This window comes from Notolabrus celidotus, chromosome 7 (genome assembly GCF_009762535.1).
Source record: "Notolabrus celidotus isolate fNotCel1 chromosome 7, fNotCel1.pri, whole genome shotgun sequence".
In the NCBI taxonomy this organism is placed as follows: domain Eukaryota; kingdom Metazoa; phylum Chordata; class Actinopteri; order Labriformes; family Labridae; genus Notolabrus; species Notolabrus celidotus.
The window spans coordinates 21,058,373-21,077,678 of NC_048278.1; the positions used below are offsets into that span (position 1 = coordinate 21,058,373).

General features: G+C 36.6%; 2 protein-coding genes across 2 annotated transcripts in view; one reads left to right on the forward strand and one right to left on the reverse strand.

The window, feature by feature from the left end:
- doc2d (double C2-like domains, delta) overlaps positions 1–6,335 on the reverse strand; it is a 99,170-nt gene extending 92,835 nt beyond the window's left edge. Inside the window, exon 1 of the mRNA XM_034686858.1 lies at positions 6,006–6,335. Within this exon, the coding sequence (XP_034542749.1) occupies positions 6,006–6,023 (18 nt within the window). The 5' untranslated portion in view covers positions 6,024–6,335. The remainder of the gene's footprint in view (positions 1–6,005) is intronic.
- The window catches only part of cabp4 (calcium binding protein 4), a 33,680-nt gene extending 15,166 nt beyond the window's left edge, over positions 1–18,514 (forward strand). Inside the window, exons 5-9 of the mRNA XM_034686860.1 lie at positions 3,054–3,084; positions 3,467–3,610; positions 13,773–13,882; positions 15,458–15,605; positions 18,028–18,514. Coding sequence (XP_034542751.1) covers positions 3,054–3,084; positions 3,467–3,610; positions 13,773–13,882; positions 15,458–15,605; positions 18,028–18,056 — 462 coding nt within the window. The 3' untranslated portion in view covers positions 18,057–18,514. The remainder of the gene's footprint in view (positions 1–3,053; positions 3,085–3,466; positions 3,611–13,772; positions 13,883–15,457; positions 15,606–18,027) is intronic.
- Positions 18,515–19,306: the final 792 nt, after the last annotated feature.

Below are 19,306 nucleotides of genomic sequence, written 5' to 3' on the forward strand. Positions count from 1 at the left end.
TTTGAGGGGTGCATGAGCCTCTTCTCATCAGAAACTCATCCACACGCTTTTGCTTAGCACAACTAAAATAGAAGGAACAAAACAGAGAATTATTGTTATTGTATTATTTTACTATTTTAATATATATATATCATGATTTCTTACTGCGTAAATATCTTATTAAATTAATAGTAATCTGCTTCAAAACAGACAAATTAGACAGATTTTTACAACTCAGAATAAACGCTAGTATTAACAGGAACAGAAAAGAGACAAGCTACGCAACAACTACGGTATTCCGACTGATAAACGTACGACACAAATGTCAGGTAACGTTAAGTATGTATATCTAAGGCAGCTGACTAAAGTACAAAGTAAACAGTAAATGAAAATGAAATATGTACAAGCTATCAACGTAACTTGCAAACTCACCCATTTGCAGTATTTGAAGACACCATGTTTCCTGGATGTTTGCATTTAAGGTGTTCATGCATTGCCGTAGTGCTGCCGTGGAATGAGAGATGCACTTCACATAGTTTGCATTTAACCTGTTTTGCTGCTTTGTTCTGGATAAAACTTTCCCAAACTTTGGACATTTTGGGCCATTTTTTGAGCCTCGTCTGTGCGTTCTGCCATAGTTCATGTGTTCTTTTGGTTATGCACTCTAGCTACAAATGAACATGTACCGACCGGCATGTGATTTTATCATACAGCAATAACAATTAACAACAATAATATGACGTGTCGACGCTGCATTTTCCGCGTCGATTAATTTTTATAGTCGACGTAATCGATTGTCGACTAATCATTGCAGCCCTAGCATGTTTAACATTTTTTAAACCTCAATATGATCCATACCTATTCAATACTGTCAGTTCATTCTGTCCCTAAGGAAAATTTTATTTAGGGGAAAAAAACGCATTTGGCATTGTTTTTGACATGGAAAACGTGTACGTTTTATTAAAGCTAGGGATGGCAATCAATACATAATTTGTTCTATAAAAAGAGGGGAAAAAAAGCCACTATCTACAGCCGGAGTAAACCTGGGAAAACACCAACCAATCCCTGCCATCAGGAGCCAAATTATGAAACCAATCAAATCCTGTCCTGCCGTTCTGCCCGCCTCCTGCGCATACATTTCATGTTTGCTTCTGTTTTTTTTTACTTTCACTATGATAATGTTTGGGTGTTTTCTTACCGCTAAGTGAGACATGAGTTGACGTAGTGCAAAACACAAACGATGTGCTGAGGACCGGTTTTGAATCAGTCGCGAATCAGCAGCGCTCGTGCATGCGAGCGGGGTTGTCGGGGTTAGAAGGAGTCCTACATTGAAATTCCTGCAATTTTTTTTCTGTGACTACCAACCCCAGCTTTAATGATTAATTGATAATTGATTGTTAACATTTCCAAAGATCGATCACAGAAAATACTTCAAATTGACATCCCTTGTAGGTACTTTACTCTTGGTTTTCTAATGTGATATAATTAAAAGAATTGCACTCATACAAATGTGTTGAGGCAAATAGAGCTGGAGTGGATTACAAAGCCTGACATCATAGAAATGTTAAAGTAGCATGCCAGTTCCCAGAGATATATTCAATTTGTTTGTTCCACCTTTGTAAGCATGTCATAATCTCTTTTATTGAACTTAAGGATTTTTCATTAATGCGTGAAAATGGGTAAAAGAAAAAAAAGAAGCCTTCAAGCAAATTTGTGTTTGGTACACTTCTTGCTGGAAAAAAAACCCAGAGCTTTCTGAGGCCTGCATGTCAGCCTTGTGTCTTTGAACTTATAGATTTCCCGGGGCTTTGGCTTCTTTGTGCTGAGCGATATCTCCATATGTCAGACTTTAGCTGCTCTATACAGAGCTGACTGAGTTTGCATGTTTCTTGCTTCCCTTGAGGGTGTGATGATGATTCTGTGGAAGAGCTGCACACTGTTAGTAAGCCCTTGAGTCAAGATGTAGCTGGCAGGAGAGGGATTTTTGAGAAGGCATTTTACTTTCGACACACTTTCTCGCTGTTTTAAAGGATGATTTATTTAGATATTATCAATATGTATGCAAATTCAATTCTGCATCTGTTCTCAATCATGCTAATTAGATCATTTTTCAAGGACTGATGCATGATGCATACATGCCATTACAGCTTTTGTGTGTTTGTTCTGTTGCAGTAAGAGTTCATTTATGAGCAGCATGCTGTGTGATGGATCTCAAATCTCTGAATTCAACTTTTTCTCACCAAATTTCAATTTTATTTCCTGCCTAACGGTATGCTTTACAGCTGAAGACCAAATCATAGCCTTCTGTCCAAATTGTCCATCTTCTACCACTTGACTTTGTTAACATTTCACTATTTTTACCTATAAGCACGCCTCAGTTTCACTGCACAACATTTTCTTTCATGACTGTCAGTGTAGAGTTTTTGTTCCTCGCTCTGCCTCAACTTTCCTGAAAACACTTGAAAAGGGGGGGAGGCAGAGAAGGAGAGAGAAGGAGCTATCACCCTGTGCAAATGTCAAAACAAGGCAGAGAATACTGAGTGCTCACACACACAAGGCGGCTGTATGCAAATGATGTGTCTTGTGTCTTTACGCGCAGTGGTGTGTGTATCTGTGTTGGGGGTTTACATTCATTTGTGTTCCTTACAGTGCAGGGTTTGTGCAGCTCACTGACACATGGCGGCGGTGGGTGGTGTGTGTACGCACACAGACTGCTGTGTTTCCCTGAGGATGCTGCAGATGTAGAGCGTGGCTCTGTGTGTGTGTGTGTGTGTGTGTGTGTGTGTGTGTGTGTGTGTGTGTGTGTGTGTGTGTGTGTGTTCACAAAGGAGTGTGTGCTATTGTGTCATCTTGCAAATTACATGTCGCTGGGTGAAATCCCATTAGGTCTGACTGTCAGCATGCAGCAGTGTCGACATGATATGCATGTTATTCTAATTTGGGAATCAAAAAACAGATAATCACTGGAGGTTTTCCTCAGGAGAATGTGCGATGTAAAAGACACTGATTTTACATCCTGTCTTCTGTTGCTGTCTTGTAATTATGACCACTTTTTCTTTTGTTTTTCTTAACAGGAGCGAGATCTGATGCCAGGGGAGTTGGATGGTAAGGTGTTGTTGTCTAATAAATTACAGTGCAAAAACATTAGAAAATACTGATTTATAGACAGATTCATCAATCGTATTGATGTTTTCTCTCATTAGGCTTGCAGCTCTTCATGACTCATGTCAGATATCAATGTTTTCTCAGGCTGCATTGAAATGTTGTTTACCAATGACTCAGAGCTATAAAATCAATTTAACTACCTCACTTGATGTCCTCAGGAGCTGGCTTTGGTTCTCTCTGCTGGATTAAACAAAGTTTGTTCAAAGTTTAACAATCACTTTCTCTACACAGATTATGTTTTTGTGTGTTTCAGTTTTTTTGGGGGAAAAAAATCCTGTACCCTGCTTAAACGTTTACTGGAATTTGTTTGTGTGTCTGTCAGAGCTGCAGGAGGCCTTTAAGGAATTTGACTATGACGCGGACGGCTACATCCATTACAAAGACATCGCCGACTGCATGAGAACCATGGGCTACATGCCGACAGAGATGGAGCTCATCGAGATCATACAACAAATCAAGATGAGATGTGCGTATTTATGCTTCTGGTTACGCGTTTGTGTGGTATTTATTCCTTCCCCCTGTGGTTAAAGAACGTCTGCATGATTGATGGGACTTTCTGAACAGAGGTGTGAATGTTTGAGTAGCCGGCCTGGGCTGTTTGCACAAACATGTGCTGGTATATGTGTACGATTCCATGGGGAACCGATGTTTGTCTTTGAAGCTGGGGACATTGGAAGTATTTTAGTACACTGATTAATGGACCCTCACACTGCAGGTGCAGGGGTGCGTGAGTGAGTCTGCATCAAAAAGTGTGTGTTTAGCTGAAATCTAACTTTCCCCCTTCTACTCTTAAACAGGGGATTTTTGTCTGTGCTGTGCTGTTCACTGTGAAAGATCACACACAACCCTGTGCGATCAGTATATTTTAAGGTAAATCATCATTACATTGTTTTCTTTATTTTTTGCACACTCCTGGAAAACCAGTTCCAGCAAAATCTACAGTGTCTAAGGAAAGCCTCGAAATCTGAACAAATCTTTTAGAGTCTACCAGGAATTGTATCTTTGAAGGCCACCCAAGACTTGAATGTAGGTATAATGTTTTCTAACACCCTAGATGTACAGCAATCCAGACGCGTAAGCATCATGCATCATGAATTTTTCTTCACAACGCTGCAATTTCGACGATATTAAGATTACGAGTTTTCCATTATGAGAGTCACAGCTGACTTGATTGACAGGCGGGTACCTGTAGCTGTTGGCTAGGACAGGAGTTCCCAAACTTTACTATGCTAAGGCCCCAAGAAACAGCATTAGCTTCTGGCCGGGGACCCCCTTTGCAAACCCACAAACAATGCTTCAAAATATGTAAAGAAACATCAACTTTTAGAATGTATTTTCTTACTTGCATTAATTTTTCAATAATTATTACATTTGTTTAGCATAGGAAATTATTAAAAAACATGTTTTCAGCACTGTTTATTTCCACTGAATAATAAACTTTTCAACAAACTGTTGACGGATAACAACAGAACAAAATCAATGCCAAAGTTGCAGCTGTCACACGAGGTGCAGTTAGGCACAATCGAAAACTTGAGAATCCAACGATCATGTGATCACATGTGTTACTATGTTCAGGACAAATGGTTATTAGAAAAATACAAATAAATAAAAATACAAATAACTAGATTCTATTTTTTCCCCCAGCGCCCCCTGGCCCCCATTTTGAAAACCACTGGGCTAGGAGGCTCAAAGCCGCCTCTTTACTACACACTAGCTCGACAGCAGTTAGGTTGACTTCAGCGTTTCCAATATGGTCATCAGTTGTAAACAGCGCAAATGCGCCAAGTCCTGCAAAAAAAAGTGTGGAGAGGATTTTCTCTCCGATGGCAATTAAATGGTCAGACTCAAGACACAGATGCAGCACAGAGCTGATCAAAAATGAAGTAAAATATCTGTAAAGTGTGACTTGTCATGTAAGGAATTCTCTCTGGCTGTGCAAACGCACAGAAGACTGCTTGAGTCAGTCAAGAGCAGCAAAAAGTATCCATGGAAAAAGTACAGTGATACAGTAAGGATTAAAGGGAATATACACACTTTCTGCATTTCCAGTTGAATCAGAAGATGAATATATGCTGAATTCACACATCATGCTCACACCACCATGGCACCGTGCACCTGTCCCTTATTTAGTAGTGAGAAAGTTGGCAACCCTAGCTGTGTACCATACAGGAAAAAAGCCATACCATATTCATCTGTAAAATCAGCAAGATATATCTTATCAAGCACCTTAGTTTATCACACAAAAACAACTAAAAATGGAAATTATAATGCTAATGCTAGACAGCTAATTAGCAACACAACTGCTGGGCACTGAACAGTTTGTAAACTGTCACATATCACTTTGGACCTAACTCTTCCATTTCACTACATTCGTTTTGACTGCAGAGGGAATTACTTAAAGGTGCTTTTAAAAGGAACATTTCACCAAAATACTTTCTTACTAGTCTCAAATGGTTAAGAGTTATGAATGTAGCTTTGGTTTTTATTTGCTCTATATTTTGGTGCCTTAAATTAGAGCCAGCATCAGGGAGTTGTGACTCTGGATTGTTTACAGCTGATGCTAATTATCTGAGAGGAAAAAGTCAGGTAAATAAGAGCAAATGAGCTCCAACTTTATAGCCTAATTGATATGCACATACGGATTTGTACATGTATACAACAACCAAAGACAAGATTCAACTCAAAGTCACCACAAGAAACATCTGTGGATTTAAATTAAACTTCAGCTGTGAGCAAAGACAACTACAATACTGCATTAGTAGTGAGACAGCTCTGCACAACCTTAGCTAGTGACTGCAGATGTAGCTAATATTAGCCAGAGGCACATGTAATTCACTTGAAGTCCAAAAAAGTACACTTACTGTTTGAATGCAGCTCATTTAGACATCCTCTTCCTCCTCCTCGTCTTCTTTACATTCCTCATTGTGAGTCTCGTCTCCACCACTTTAGTATACTCAATGTTGGAATTCGCAGTCTGACTGACATCTTCCACTCCCACGCGTTTCTCGTTAATAACAAAATTAACTCGGTCCTTAATCATCAAAGAAGCACAAAGTTGCTGCATTTCACTAAAACTATCGGTGGCTTGTGGTAACTTCGACAAAATATACTGTTAAAGTAACTTTTTTTGTTTTTGTTGACCCACATAAATATAAAAAGGAGCCAGCCAAACAAACCAAAGCTGCGGACTGACAGACATCAATCACGCACAATGAAGGTGATGACGTGATTGTCAATGAATGGTCTTGTCCCAGACTGAATGTCTGATCTAAAAGCTTGTTTATGGTTTTTAAACGTTTTTGTTACTTGATGCTGATGATGTTAATGTCAGTATTTTGGGGAATGTTTTTTTTATCATTATTGATTAATTAACTTGCACTGGAAAAAATGCCCCTCCAAAAACAAGGAAAAAAAAACTATTTCAATGTATTTTTTTTTTTTTTTTTTTTATAAACCAAATTTTATTCATTTTAACATTCAAAAACAGCAGTCAGATAAACAGAGGCAAGCAAATGAATACATTTATGCAAAGTGAATATCAGAGAGTGCACCTAACAAAAAAGAAAAGAAAAGAAAAGAAAGAAAAATAATAATAATGATACAGAAACAAATAATATCAAACAAACAAAGAAGGACATTGTGTTATCAAGCATCAACATGTTCTTCCTAGATCACTAGTGAGCATATATAATCATCCTGCCATGACTTTAGTTCAGCTAAATAGATTGCATTCTTTAAAAGTGAGAGATCTCCAATTTTAAAAAAGATAGCAGATCCTGAAGCCCGGATAACATTTAGAAAACTGTGATCTTAAGATTAGCAGGGGAAACTTATTTTAAGCAACATTTTACCAATATTCTAAAGCTTAGTGTCTCAGAATAAGACAGGAATGCTAACAATTAGTATTTTTTCACACAAGATTTTTGCACTAATACATTTCATGTCAACTTCTTCATTTGAGATATATTCACCTTATTTTGAGTTGTATTGTATCAGCATTTCTCTAGGTTTAAGACCATCTTGTACTTGAAATAAGATTACAAAGTTTAATTTGAGAATTTTGAGATATATTTGTCTTCTCATAGTTAGCTGAATATACTAATATTCATTTATGATAAGCCAGCTATGCTCAAAAGTAGGTGGTTCATTGTGTGCATGTAGTTTAAGGATGTATATTTTTATTTGATTTAGAAGAAACAGTGCCTGAAAACTGTAACCCACCCTTTAAAAAAAAACACTTTCTTTGTTTCTTTTATCAATGGAGCTGTTCTCTGATAGATTCTCCAATAAAATGCATTTATTTAAATCAAGTAAAGTGTTTATCTTAAATCAAGATTATCTATCTTCTACAAATAAGATCTCAGCTTGAAAAATGTATGAAATTGTTTCTTCTAAATTACATCTAAAAACAAGATCATTTCAAGATGTTTTGACTTAACAAGATATTTAAGATGCATTGTCATAAAACAAGTCCCTCTATCTTCCTAAAATGTAACTTGTTAAGTAAGTGTTTCTCAAATCAAGTGGGATAAGACATTTTGACTAAAAATGAGACAATTTCACTTGGTAAGATTTTGACTTTTTTGCAGTGTGTTCCTTTTTCTCCTTTTTTGGAGGGTGTATTTCATTTCAGTGCTAATCCAGTTGTTATTCAGTGAGATCTTTCCATTGAATGTTTCATCATGCGTGGGGATTTGGTTTCAGTGATGATCTTTGAATTGCTACATGTGACAAGTATCAATGCCCTTTATTGATTCCTGCAGCACATAGCAAAATTGATCTTTCTTGAGAGACTACATATATTCTCTCAATGGATCAATGGATCTGACTTGGTTGTCAGCACATCCCACAGATGCATGATTTGCCTCAGATCAGGCGAGTTTGAAGACTGAACTGGTTGTCCTGCTCCGATAGGCATCTTCTTCTATTGCTTTGTGGTGCTCACATGCTTATTTAGGTGCTTTCAGTGGTGGTACAGGAGTGAGCACCCTGGTCTGCAGTTACACAACATCATATGCAACGAAATGTGACGCACAGTGTGTTCTGACACCTTTCTGAACCAGCATCAACTTTTCCAGCAGTTTGTGCTCCAGTAGCTTTTCTGTTTCATCAGACCCCCTTACAAAGCATTTACTCGTATTGCACATCACTGAGTTTTGTCTGCACATGACCCGGTCATCGGGTCACCAGTTTTCCTTGGAGCACTTATTGTACTGACCACTGCAGACCTGGAACACCTCATAAGAGCTCAAGTTTTGGAGATGATCTGCCCCAGTTGACAAACCATCACAGTTCGGCCCTTGTCAAAGTCATTCATATCCTTACACTTGCCTATTTTCCTGCTTCAATCAAATCAAATTCAAGGGCAACATGTTCACTTGCTGCCAAACACCCCGTCTACTGACGTGTTATTGTGAAGAGATAATCAATGTTACACACTTTTCCTGTGAGTGGTCATAATGTTACGGCTGATTGATGTATGTTGTCTAATAAATTGATTATATATATTTTCCTTGTTTATTTCAGTATTTTAGTTTCTCACACTTTCTTAAAGTGTCCAGTCGGAAAAGAAATTGTACTTCGGTTTCGCTTACTCACAAACAGGGCAGCAATGCCACCTTAGGACTGTTACACCAGCTATTAACAAAATATTGGACTTTGGGTCCACGGTGTAATTGTAAGGCCACAAAACAGGATACAGTGAGAGTGTTTCTCAGCTGTGATCCTCTGGGAGCAGAGTGCAGCTGCCTTCTGTACCAGCTAGCTAATTAGACTCACCTGGATCCCCAGGTGGAGACTGTCCTGATGAGATGCTGAGGAGAACAAACAGCAAGGATCTTGGGAACCAGGGTAATGCTGATCTCTACATTCCCATCTGATATGCATCATTACAAAGAGTTATTGGACAACTATTATTTTTGCCTCAAGATACCCACGCAAGTTCTTGCATGAATCAGCTTTACAAAGTAGAGCATCTGAAATAAGCAAATGCATAATATGTGATGCAAAATATGTTTAAAGGGACATCTTTCATATTAATGTATCGCTCTTGGAGGAGATTGAAAGAGAACTATTTATAACATAAGGAATTTTGTAGTGGATACTTTATTTTATATTTAACACTGTTTGCATACGCTGTGTAATACAAATTATTCATCTATTCACAGATGTTTTAATTTGACCCGTAAGGTAGAATAGGCTTCAGACATTTCAGACTTAATCTCTGGAGCATAATCCCTACAGAGCCATTAATACCATGAAATTCACCCTTTTTTTTACATAACTCGCATTGCACTATCAATTAAAAATAATAATAATCTCTTTTTGGGAGATTTTTTCTACTCCATGATTATAGACTGACCCAGTTAAGGCACAGAAATTATTCAAGGCACAATGACAGGAATCCCCCACAGACTGCTGCTCCACAAGGGTAAAACCAGCCAGCCAAAAAATAAAACTGTACCTTGAGGGAAGTATGAAAGTTGTCAAAAATCATAAAATGAATGGTCTTTTACTTCATATTCCTGCAGCTGTTACTAAAACATGACAGCGTGAACATTAGTCACACACTACAAAACCATTATAAAGGCTTTTCATACAAGCAGAGTTGGCAATAGTAGTCTTCAACGTTGCTCAGTATCAGAGCATCGTTTTGATTATATGAGCCACAAAACGACCACATGGCGTTATTGGAGTCCTCTTTCACATCCGCCCAGCCTCAGATAATGAAAACAGGCCGAGCGTATTGGTCTACACTATCAAATAAGCCTGTCTTTTGTTCAACTAATAACACAAGCCATCCCAGTGTGGCGCTCTGTTTTGAAAATTACCATGGGGATCAAACTAAAAAGGCTGGCTCTGAGTGGGTTTAGGGAGCATTATGAGAACATATCTGTTTGCATTGTTACAGTCTCAATGCCCTGAGGATGCTCATAAAACTTCTCATGCTTGGCATTAAAGGAAGAAAGGCCTGATGCATTACTACCACTCAAGCACTGAATTTAAGTACCGTCTTAATGGGAATCACCGGCAAAACTTTTTCTTCTTTGACTGTTTAAGGTAGAGAAAGTAAAGACACTTAGTCTGGATGGAAAAATTGTTCCTTTTTATATACATATATATATATATATATATATATATATATATATATATATATATAAAAAGGAACGATTTTTCCATCAGGAGTAAGTGTCTTATATATATATATATATATATATATATATATATATATATATATATATATATATATGGCAAGCCGTTCAGGAAATTAATATATATGGAATGAAGTCTGAATATATGGATTGAAAGTCTGAATATATTGAATGAAACTTGATATATATGGAATGAAACTCGATATATATGGAATGAAGTCTGAATATATTGAATGAAACTTGATATATATGGAATGAAACTTGATATATATGGAATGAAGTCTGAATATATGGAATGAAACTTGATATATATGGAATGAAACTTGATATATATGGAATGAAACTCGATATATATGGAATGAAGTCTGAATATATTGAATGAAACTTGATATATATGGAATGAAACTTGATATATATGGAATGAAGTCTGAATATATTGATTGAAACTTGATATATATGGAATGAAGTCTGAATATATTGAATGAAACTCGATATATATGGAATGAAGTCTGAATATATTGAATGAAACTCGATATATATGGAATGAAGTCTGAATATATTGAATGAAACTTGATATATATGGAATGAAACTCGATATATATGGAATGAAGTCTGAATATATTGAATGAAACTCGATATATATGGAATGAAACTCGATATATATGGAATGAAGTCTGAATATATTGAATGAAACTTGATATATATGGAATGAAACTTGATATATATGGAATGAAGTCTGAATATATGGAATGAAACTTGATATATATGGAATGAAACTTGATATATATGGAATGAAACTCGATATATATGGAATGAAGTCTGAATATATTGAATGAAACTTGATATATATGGAATGAAACTTGATATATATGGAATGAAGTCTGAATATATTGATTGAAACTTGATATATATGGAATGAAGTCTGAATATATTGAATGAAACTCGATATATATGGAATGAAGTCTGAATATATTGAATGAAACTCGATATATATGGAATGAAGTCTGAATATATTGAATGAAACTTGATATATATGGAATGAAGTCTGAATATATTGAATGAAACTCGATATATATGGAATGAAACTCGATATATATGGAATGAAGTCTGAATATATTGAATGAAACTTGATATATATGGAATGAAACTTGATATATATGGAATGAAACTTGATATATATGGAATGAAACTCGATATATATGGAATGAAGTCTGAATATATTGAATGAAACTTGATATATATGGAATGAAACTCGATATATATGGAATGAAACTCGGAATATATGGAATGAACAATCACGTCATGTATGGCCTGCGCCATCTTGTCTTTCTGGGGTGTGATCATAGGGGTGTGATTTTGTTTTCCGGTTAGACGTAGCTTTTAGTAATGCAACCATGAGGGAGGCACGAGATGTTTTCACTGCAATCTTAGTTAATGAAGGGGTTATCAACCCCTTGGGTAATGCATGTGCTGTTAAGTCAATCCGTATAGGAAAAAGGAACCCACCCCTTCTCTCTATTAAGTTGGTTTCATCCAAAAGTGATGATCGGACCGTCTGCACAGAGAGACGAGAGGAACACGAAGCAGTGGGCTGCAGAAGCATTTAAGAGGGTAGTAAACAAGTGAAAATACGAAAATATTAAATATCACAGGTTATACACACTTCTACAAAGGCTAAAGATATTGCCCCTTCTTTATTCAGGTGGTTCAGTCCTCTAGCTCGCTAGCTAACTTTTGTTATGACTTGTGATAATGTAGCATCCTGTTCAATGTTAACAGGTGGAGCTCATACCTGTGTGCATCATCTGACAGTGAGTGAGTGTAATGAAAAAGTACGACCAAATTACCACAGGTTACAGAGGTAGAGGAAAATGTGTCCCCTCACTAAAAAAAAACACTAAAAAGAAGTGCAAAAGGTTATTTTCAGAGAGACATTAATAAAAGATGAGTCTCTTTGATGACAATAAAACAATACGATTAGAAGTGGTGTTCAGAGTACTTATTTAAGCTTTCATTCAATATTTTGAGACTTCATTCCATATATATCGAGTTTCATTCCATATATTCAGACTTTCATTCCATATATATCAAGTTTCATTCCATATATTCAGACTTTCATTCCATATATATCAAGTTTCATTCCATATATTCAGACTTTCATTCCATATATATCAAGTTTCATTCCATATATTCAGACTTTCATTCCATATATATCAAGTTTCATTCCATATATTCAGACTTTCATTCCATATATATCAAGTTTCATTCCATATATTCAGACTTTCATTCCATATATATCGAGTTTCATTCCATATATTCAGACTTTCATTCCATATATATCGAGTTTCATTCCATATATTCAGACTTTCATTCCATATATATCGAGTTTCATTCCATATATATCGAGTTTCATTCAATATATTCAGACTTCATTCCATATATATCGAGTTTCATTCCATATATTCAGACTTCATTCCATATATATCGAGTTTCATTCAATATATTCAGACTTTCATTCAATATATTATTTCCTGAACGGCTTGCCATATATATATATATATATATATATATATATATATATATATATATATATATATATATATATATATATATATACATATATATATATATATATATAGATAGATAGATAGATAGATAGATAGATAGATAGATAGATACATTTGAGAACCTAATTGACAGTATATAGTTATATATCTAAAATAATATAAGCTTAAAAATATAGACAATTGTTTTTCCAAAACACTATGATCTGATGTGTCAGATAAGGGTATCCTCAAAATGAGACAATATTTTTAACATGTTTTTTGCTGACCATGTTAGACCACTGAAGGGTTTGCAGCTTTATCAAATAGCCACAGTCAAGGCTAGACTGAAGAGACTACCATCATAGAAAAGAACCAGATGTTATATTGATTTTAATAACTATAAGTATGCAGTAATTATCTTAAAGCAATACATTACATACACTTTTCCATCTCTTTCAGCCCAACACAGATTTGCTTACCTTGAAGCTCTTTGTTTTGTTTTTTTATGCTAAGTTTGATGCTAAATATAGTATATGTTAACTCTGTAAATGACTTGTCCAACACTAAGTTGAAACAGAAACTGACAACTGGCTGTTGCTTCATTCAGATTCAAAAAGCTTTCCTGGAAGATGAAGGAGACTAAAGCAGAGTTAAAATGAGTCAATAGTAAGCCACACTTTACTACATTGGCTGCACTGTGACTGAGGTAGATGTAAATGTGTAAATTTCCACTAAATTGATCAAAAAGATTGATGAATATGTCTTTGTGTTTGGGATCTGGGTATTTCTCCACACTGAGTAACCAAATGTCCTCTTACACCTTTGTGTTTGATAGATGGATCTATATTGGTATAGATACAGCAGGTCATGTATATAAGTTGATGTTCAGCCCGTTTATGTGTGTATGTACTTTTTTTGTGTCCTCCTACAGGGGGTGGTCACGTAGACTTTGATGATTTCTGCCAGTTAATGGGGCCGAGGATGTTGGCTGAGACGGCTCATATGGTCGGGCTGAAAGAGCTCCGCTGTGCCTTCAAACAGGTAAGAGATCCCCAGCTTGAAAAACTCTTAAGAAGTGTGACTTCAAGCAATTGAAAAGGGACCTAGCTCTATGACAGTACTTTGAAGTGTGCAACAGGACCTCTCCCTGGAGAGAGCCAAGAGTGTATGGCTCTTACTTGTAAACAAGTCTGGGAAAACAGGGAGGGGGGTTGATGCTGGATAAGAATTCAGAAAAAGGGTTTCAAGGGAGAGGAAACTGTGCCTGCCGATGTTGCTTTTATGGAGCCATCCACAAAAACACAGTCTATATTTGTCTCATTTGTTAATACAAGCAAATTGAGAAGTCTATTTTATTTGCTGTGCCTCATCAGTCTGAGGAAAGTATTGAGTTGCTCTCTCTGATGTCGATACAGTGGCAGGTACACAGGTTCTGAATTGATCCATGCCCAGAGCAGAGCCTCAGTGTGACGTATTCTCTGACCCAGCAAAACAAATGAGCTGATCATGTTATTTATAAGCACATCTCCACACACCTGGGTTCATCTATGCAACTCATAACAAAATGATAGGTTTGTAATGATAACTGCAAAACAGACCACACTGATAATGTGCTCTCAATGATTACAGCTAATAATGTGCTCTCAGTGATTACAGCTGAAACATCAGTGCATTATATGCTGCTCGGATTAAGTTATCTTTATGAACATTGTAGCTGCACGCACTCTCACGAAAAGAGGGAAATTGGTATAAGTTATTAGAGTCATTCAAATAATAGTATAGCAGCTTTTAAGTCCTGCAGTTACAGCATGCAAAGTGTTTCAGAATAAAAATATCGCAGTGCACAGTTGGGCACATCAAAATACAACACTGATAGGAGCTATAAAGTTAAATGTGTTAATTAAATTACCCATCCTTGACTGGTCTTGAATAGCATCATTACAGTGAGCTTTTTAACAATGTTTCTGTCTCTAATAAACTCTTACTGAACTTGTGGTGTTAGTTCTAATTTTTTTAAGACAACAAAAGCAAAATTCCCCAAATACAGGCTTTTAAAGGGGATGCCTCAGCAAAGTTGTCAAAGGCCAGGAATGAGCTTTTTCTGATGTGGCAATAATTTATGAAAAATAAGGTTTTTAATTAAAATTCCTTTAATCAGAAAATTCCTTAACTTCAGATCAACTCTCTAAGCACATGAGAACAAATTTTCTTCCCTGCCTTGTAGTCACTTCTTACTTTTTTCTCACTTCAGCTATAACACCTCATGAGTCAGCAGAGCCCTGTCTGCACTCTCAAGCTGTTTTACAGACTTCTAGGGACCTCATGCAGCCATGTTGTAACTATATGGTGTGAAGATAAATTTTGACTGCTGCGTTTGAATTAATTTTTGAATAGCATGAAATCTGAATCTCTCCGCTCGTCTATATAAATCTGTTCAGACTTTCTCCCTCAGTTTCTCTCTTTTCCTCCTCTACTCATTACATCATTCTGTATTCAGTCTCTCCTCATTACCCTCCTCATTAGTCCTGAAACATGTAATGTTTTCCCTTCCTTCTCTGATGTACCACATGTTCGTGTCTCTACCTCCTCGCTCTCCACTAACCATTCACATCAAAGTTTGACTGTGATGGCGATGGAAAGATCACGTTGGATGAGCTGAAAGAGGGCATGAAGAACCTCCTAGGGGAGAAACTGAAGAAAGGTGAGCTGGAGGAGATCCTCGCCGACATTGACCTCAACAAAGATGGCAACATCGACTTTGACGGTAAGCGGTTGGGGTCTTTGGGGGATAAATGTGTAGAAGGGGAAGAGGATACACTCCAGGCAAGGTGTGTAAGGGCATAAAAACAATTAATAAGAAAACAATGATGGGAGGTGGGGGCCTGCTGCAGTTCTGAGTAACATTTATTTGTTTAAGAAGAAATGAAAGCCAAATATGATTACCAGTGTATGCCTTGAGTTTGAAGTCTTAATCCAGTATGTAAAACCACAAGCAAGCAGGGAGAGAGAAAATAATAGATAGTAAATAGAAAGCAAAAAGAGACATACTTATGATAAAGACTTCAAACAATTCAGTGGCAATACATTAGAATACAATATGTAAACGTTTTAGGCAAAACAACACAATATGATAAAATACAACATAATAATATAATGCAATAACATAGTAAACAATTAGTAATGATACGAAAATATACAATAAGACATGACTTGTTATGATTCAATATGATGCGTTACAATAATATTCAATATGATGGAAAGACACTACATATATAAAATATGGTATGAAGCTCTAAAACAAGATAAGATATGTAAGATGGGATACAATTTGATACAATGGGATATGATATAAAATGATACCATAACATACGATACAATAAGTAATGCAACTTTAAAACAAAAATGTATTTGATATTATACTATATAATGCAATTACAACACGATATGGTAAGCTAGGATATGATGATATGATATGAGACACCTAATTTGTGTAGTTAGGCCATTTGTCTTCTATGCAAAATAATATTGATACACAAAAAAAAGATTAATGTATTTGTGTATAATTATCATAATAAGTCAGTTAGTAACCATTACACGAACAGGTATCAAACAGTTATCAACTAACTCTACACATAGTTAGCTAAAGGTATGGATAAGCTAACATGTCAATAGTAGAGTGTATGTATGAATTCATGATTATAATATCTTGGGGTTAAGATGAATCCAGCGGATACTCAAGTAAACCTAGTAAAAGCCTCCAGTTTGGTAATGGAGAGTGTCAGGTACAGTAGTAACAGTTAGAACCAATTTACACTAAATTAAAGAACATGTTTGGGAAACTTCAGAGGTGTCATGAGTGAATGGTTTTCTTACACCCATAAGACTAAATAGTGGGAACCCTGGAGGGACGAGTATCTACAAAGAACAAAGCAGAGTAATCTATAGATGGTGTAAGGTGAGGATGAAGAGGACAAGTGGAGAAAACAGGAAAGAAATGAGGTGGGAAAAGGGGTGAAATGGAAAAGGAGGGATGGTCAAGTGAAGGTGGGCATGGTTAGAGGGGCCAATCCAATCTAATCAGGAGTGCATTAAGCCAATCAATGCACATGCCTGGACACCTGTCACATGTCACACAGAGAACACACACTCTGGTGGACAGCTCAAGGACTTTTGCAGAAATGTCATTACTTCGTCTTACCTCCAAAGCCACACAATAGGACACACACAGGCACTAATGTGCAGGCACAATAAACACCACATGCAGTTGGTGCTATTATAGAGTGCCGAGCACAGAGGGCTTATGGCGTGATCCTGTTTGTCTTGTTTCAGCATTCCAATCAATTACAATTATCGGGAACATATGAATAGGCATGTCAGTCTCAGAGGGGATCAATAAGCAGGTGCTCCTCATTATCATCAATTAGCCCCCAGGGCAGAGTTTGAGTGTATGTGTCCAGTTAAGCCACATGGGGAGCAAACAGGCATTCAGCAGCAGACAGGGGGTTGTTGTGAATATACGAGTGACAGCTAAATCTCCGGTGTGAGGGCGACTCAGACTGAACTGATGTTCTGCTCGGTTTACCTCTTTTTTCTCTAGGAAATGGTTAAATAAGTACCTCAGAAGATAATGTTAGTGGGTTAATCTGGAATTAAGCTTTAGTACTCAGTCAATCAATCGATTCTCTCCTACAATCAGACGTCTTTCAAAGCAGAGCGCTTTAGGAAGTCAATGGAAGACATGATTGACTGGATGGATTCAGTGAAACCTGCCACAAGCTATCAGGTGTTGGGTTTCATATACAGCAAACATCAATAGCTCTCTTGATTGACGAGTGAATCTACAGTAACGACTACAGCACACTGAAACAGATTTGAACAAGCTGAGGAGGGGGGGAACTTGGGGATATTTGAGTCCACTTTTTATTCAACATCAGAAAAGATGGGACCTGTGGAATTATCAAATTAAATGTTTTTATATCCATCCTCTTTTTACTGACTTATTACTCAAACAATGCTTTCCTAAATTCACTTGGAAATAAAGGGAATATTTTCTTATGAACTGTGTTAGTTGTCAGTATGTTGACTGACTGTATGATGTGGCTGTATCCAGTGCTTTCCTTTTATGATATTAGACTGTCATTAGTTCTTATCAAAGGATCTGCTGCTGTCTCTGTCTCCCTCTGCAGAGTTTGTTATGATGCTTTCTGCACGGTGACCTCTGATGGAAGATTGAAGATTGGTCGCACAACACAGCTCATCAACAATTTCTCCTCTCTGCTGTTTACTGGCATTATGCATATCAGATGTCACCGTGTAGGAGCACATTAAAATGAAGAGATCTGTTGGTGTGTTTTAAAATTTAAACAAAAGTTGAGATGGGTTGAGGCTAAGTGCAGAGGGTTGAGGGTGAGTTATGAAACAAGATAGTGTGGATGAAAGAATGCACTACTGTCACCCTCTTGTGGTGAAGATGTGAAGACACTCCAGTTATACAAACTGAAGATACATTTTCATTACCTGCTGAGGATTTAGAGAGGTATAAATGGACTGTTGATTTATTCTCCAGCATCTACTCCTGTATCTATATTATTTACACAAACATGAGTTTGAGGATCTGAAAACGTAATCACTTATATTGTAATGAATGCATTTCTCTGTCTAAGCTCAAAGATTGCTTGCATTTGAAGTTGATGTAATTATTCAGTAAGATCTTCTGACTAATTTAAAGTAAGCTTGACTTTCTTAGAAATAAAAAATGTCACAAAGCTGTGCATTCTGTTCTCTTGCTTTCAAAGTAGTGTTTAAACTTTTATTAAAGAATTTTCACTTTTTTTCTTTCATTACATAAATATACAATATATTATGGAGGAGCTTGCTTTCATTTGAAGCCATTTGGTGTTCTTGTAGTAAGGAAACAGCTCTTATTAACCCTAAAACACTCTTGCCGGGTGATTTTCACCCGATGCAAACACATGTACATGATTTTCATTATATTTTGTCATCGGTCCCTGGGTAGCTTCAGCCTTGTCTTTGATGTCTTTCAAGGCTTGGGTGTTTCCCTACTCAATAACCCGCTTTTTTATCTACAGGCACGTGTTCTGGTGATTTTCACCTGGCAATAGGGATTTTTTGTTTCTCTCTCCTGCAGCTGTCAAGGAGACTTTGCCTTCACCAGGGAAGTCTCACATGTCTCAGGAATGGGTGGACTGAACACCAAGTTTCCAGTTTCATTGTTTTTTGTTTTTTTTTTAGGAATTTTTAGTTCTTAATTCCAAATTTTTCAGTAATTTTGGAGCATTTTTATACGGTCCACCCATTGTACATTTTTTTCATTTTGTTAGACATGGCACAGTTGAAAATAAAAGAACACTATTCTAATTTGTCATGTATGGTCATATTTTGATATATTTTGATGACAAGTACTTTTTATTGGGTATATTATATCGGTTGAAAAACACCCGGCGT